General features: G+C 39.2%; 1 protein-coding gene across 1 annotated transcript in view; it reads right to left on the bottom strand.

The window, feature by feature from the left end:
- Nucleotides 1–11: 11 nt before the first annotated feature.
- hal (histidine ammonia-lyase) overlaps nucleotides 12–4,209 on the bottom strand; it is a 12,245-nt gene continuing 8,047 nt past the window's right edge. The window contains exons 14-20 of the mRNA XM_014017139.1: nucleotides 3,405–3,485; nucleotides 3,247–3,312; nucleotides 3,008–3,173; nucleotides 2,761–2,895; nucleotides 884–992; nucleotides 709–778; nucleotides 12–630 (exon numbers count right to left, since the gene is read on the bottom strand). Of these exons, the coding sequence (XP_013872593.1) occupies nucleotides 499–630; nucleotides 709–778; nucleotides 884–992; nucleotides 2,761–2,895; nucleotides 3,008–3,173; nucleotides 3,247–3,312; nucleotides 3,405–3,485 (759 nt within the window). The 3' untranslated portion in view covers nucleotides 12–498. The remainder of the gene's footprint in view (nucleotides 631–708; nucleotides 779–883; nucleotides 993–2,760; nucleotides 2,896–3,007; nucleotides 3,174–3,246; nucleotides 3,313–3,404; nucleotides 3,486–4,209) is intronic.

The raw sequence follows: 4,209 nt of genomic DNA, 5'->3' as shown, positions 1-4,209 counted from the left end.
CAATATATAAATCAATGTGTAAAACCAGACAAAAAATAGCATTTATTTTTTATTTTATTTTGTCTAAATGAAAACATTTAAACATTTAAATCAGATTTGATTTAATTACACCAGATTTTTAAAGCAAAATAAACATCGGGCACTGATGAATGTGTGAAAACTTCCTCTCAGACATAAATTAGACGACACCAGAAGGATGCCAGCAGTGGCTGTCTGAGGTACACGCAAAATGCAATTCATTATTAAAATTAATTTTAAAGACAGTAGATTAGTTCAGGTTTAATGCAGTATGTGTTCATACATCGAAAAATTATCACCAGAAATATATGTTGCTTGACTCATTTTTAAAAATACTATCAATTTGTATTGTCAAAAATCAAGAAGAGGCCAAATAATGCATCTTCACATCAATCTAAATCATCAAAAAGGTTTTTTTTCCTCAGTGAAAATTGTTGTAGTTGTTGCAACAGTGAAGAAAGAAAAAAAAAGTTATTTTTTTCACTCGTGCCGGAGACGTTTCCTCGGAGAAGGTGGAGGCTCCAGGGAGAAGGCAGTGGGAGAAACGGGCCGGGACTCTGGGAAGTATTCTGTCTCGTACTTGTCAATGTAAGGTTTGGCCACATTCCACACCTGCGAGGTACAGAAGCAGTTTAGATCAGTTCCAAACTCACAACCCTATGTTGGTTTTCTAAATGATGCAGGACTCGCCTTCTGGTCCAGGATGAGACGGTGAACAGCTTCGATGTCTGGAGACATGAATCTGTCTTTGATCCACGGTCTGTTGGCAGCAGGAGAGCACAGGGATGACAGAGGATAAAAATTAACCAAGCATCGTGTCGGTGGTTTGAAAGCCGTGTACCTTGGCCTCATCTGTTTGACTTACTTGACCACACTGCGCACGAGGTCATAGACCTTCTCCAGCGGGGTGGTGGTACGAAGTGGGCGGAGGAACTCGATACCCTGACAGGCCACCAGCAGCTCTATACCAAGAACTGATCACAGAAATCACCTCTTCACTTCAACAAAATATGCAACAAGGTCTTTAAATACATGCATGATCAAATAAAACCAACATCTGATGTCACTTTAAGAAAATAAACAACAACAAATGTTTCGTACTAAATCCATTAAAATAGATCATGTGTGAATCAGCAGGGCTAAATTCACTTTATAAACACATACTGATTTAAAATGGATTTATAAATCATATAGAACCAAATTAATTCTGTTTTTTAAGAAAAAAATAATACAACAGCAGTTTGTCTTAGGTCTATTCCAGCAGTATTTTCTTCACGAAACAAGAAAAAGGAAAGAAACAGCAACACCAAAATGTATTTAAACCTATAGCTTTACATTTATTTACTTATTGACTCTAGATCAAAAACATGAAAGTATTTATTTAGTTCTTAACCATTGACGTTCAGGTAAAACCTCAACCATAGTTACTGAAACCTGAACCTGAAACATTAACTTTTTATGCATTCAAAACTTACTTTAAAGATTACCATCTTCTGATGGTTAACAAAGTTCGGGTCAAGGGAACAATAAGGTAAAACTTCGCTCTTTCTTGATCCAGCTTAATCAGGTGGACTTCAAGGTTTTACCATGTCTTCTGTCAGAGACATCATAGGGACTGGTGTGTTCGGCTGCACCTGTTTGTCGTTGAACTTACAGGGTTTTGGTTATGGTTTGGGCAAAGCCTTTCATCTCCGGACAATCAATCTTAATGCTTCAGCCGACTAAGACATTTTGGACACTTTCATGCTTCCAACTTAGGCACTATAAACTACAGTTCATTTAGTATACCAGTTACCATCCTGGAGTACAAACAGTGTTGTCACTATCCAATCAGGATACTCGGTGATTTTCACTACAATCTGTGCCCTCATTTAACCTTTCACACACATTTATACAGCACTCTATTATATCTCTACAAAGCTAATCTGGATAACCGGTAGAGACTGATTGGTGCTTTGACCTGTGACTGAACTGTGCTGTTATCAAAGCCCTAACTCTCTCATTAGAGAGTGACTGCTCTAACCACTCAGCCACAGCGGCCCAAAGACTATAAAGACCTTGTTTGATGAGTTCAGGTTTTGAAGAACGTGACTGACCCACACACAGCCATGACCTCAACCTCACTGAGCACCTTTGGGATGAAAAGGAATTAAAACTGCTAGCTTATGGTGCAAGTTTAGTGTCCAACCTCAGAAATGCTCAACAGAAGAAAAATATTGTGGAAAAACTTCCAGGAATAGTTACAGAGTTGGTGTGATGGTCTGATGTGACTGATTCTTTCTGTCTGACTGATCTCTCCAGCTAGTCCTGGAGGTCTCCTCAGCCAGCTCATTCCAGTCGATGGTATTCTACCACCACTTATGAACAAGACCCCAACACTCTTGAACCCCTCCACTCAGGACAGTAGATCTCATGCAACCCAAAGGTGACAATCCTCCCTTTCCTGATTGAGGACCATGACTTAAGACTTGAAAATGTTCATCTTCGTCTACTTGGCTTGAAAGTAAGAAAGGGGAGCTTTAAAGAAAAACAGGTTGGGAAACACTGGCCTAACCCTTCCTAAAATGGTGCTCCTCGTAGCTTGATTAGCTTACTTACAGGAATAATTGTCTTCAGTCATTTTGAACTGGATTTTCAAAGCATTCAATCCCTGAATTTAACATTTGTATTTATCTTTATTTGAGTTTTTCACTTCCTTTCTTTAAAATAATAATAAAAACACATTTACATGTTGAACCTCACCTTGCTCCACATGCTCTATGACTCTCAAGGCTTTCCGAGCTGCCCAGCCTCCCATAGACACATGGTCCTCTGTGGCAGCGCTGGTGGACAAGGAGTCCACCGAGGACGGGTGACACAAAACTTTATTTTCTGAAACTGAAAGAGAGTCAAGAGTTTTTTTTTTCTTTGGTTCTGAACAGCAGGAAACACTGATACAACCATTAAGCTGCAAAACAAGCTCTTCACTTGGTTCCACTCACAGACCAACCTAAAGAAGCAGCCGTGCAGTGGGCAATCATGAAGCCGGAGTTGAGGCCGCCCTCGTTGACGAGGAAGGCAGGCAGCTCGCTCAGGGAAGGGTTACACAACCTCTCGATCCTCCTCTCGCTGATGGAGGCCAGCTCGTGGACTGCGATGGCTAAAAAGTCCAGAGCCTTGGAGGGACAGTTTGGCTTTAAAACATGATGACACACAGCAAATACCAAATTATAATTATCACTCACGAACCTTTGCTGGGTATTCACCATGGAAATTTCCCCCCGAAATGGTCTCGCCTCGTTCTGCAAACACCATCTTTTACCTCCATTAAAGCCAAACAAACAGTACAGCTGATTTCTAATATAAAAGCAGATTAAGTATTTAGTTGATAAGATAATGAAGGATACAGGGTTGTCAGTGGCACTGTTGATTTCTGTATTGATGATATTTTGGACAAATTTGATGGTGTCATTTGCAATTCCATGAACCTGCGTAGGGGAATATGAAACTGAGAAACAGCTCACTTAACCAAAGTTTAATCACAGCACTGCTAAGACAATATTGTTACGGTACAATTTAGCTAACAGTTTAAGGACTCTCCATGGGTTCAGCATCTGCAGATTATTTAAGACTGGACTGATGCTTCCATGAAACATGCAGAAATTAATCACTAGATCCACAGACTATTTGGACTCAACCCAATTCAAGATGGCTGCCACAGAAAACTGATTTTAGAAAAGACAAACATGGTTACAACTCAGCCTGAAATAATGAGCTAAAATATGATGTGGTAGCTGAGAGTCATCCCCAACACATGCTCTGAACGCTACACGTTTGTGCCAGATCTTGAGAAGTAGCTTGTTTGCTATAGATATTGTAATATCTCCTGAATTGGACATAATTGTTCATTTCAAGATTTGTCCTAAATACATAAAAGTTTGTCATATTTTATAGTAAGATGATAGTCTAAAACTTTTGCATGAACGGAAACGAGTAATATGCATTCCTTCAAGGAATGTTCTGCCTCTTATTGTATTTGTCATAGTTTTTGTTTTTGGTTTTGTAAAAGTTTTATGACCTACAGTAGTTTTGGTTTCATTTGACCACTCCTGTTTTATGATATCTGTCTTTGAACTACTGTGGTTTGCAAAAGTATTCATACCCCTTGAACTTTTCCATATTTTGTCACATTACAACCACAAACATAAATAT

The sequence above is a fragment of the Austrofundulus limnaeus genome, unplaced genomic scaffold (assembly GCF_001266775.1).
Source record: "Austrofundulus limnaeus strain Quisiro unplaced genomic scaffold, Austrofundulus_limnaeus-1.0 Scaffold162, whole genome shotgun sequence".
NCBI classification, from domain to species: Eukaryota; Metazoa; Chordata; class Actinopteri; order Cyprinodontiformes; family Rivulidae; genus Austrofundulus; species Austrofundulus limnaeus.
This window is presented reverse-complemented; position numbering and strand designations above follow the sequence as displayed.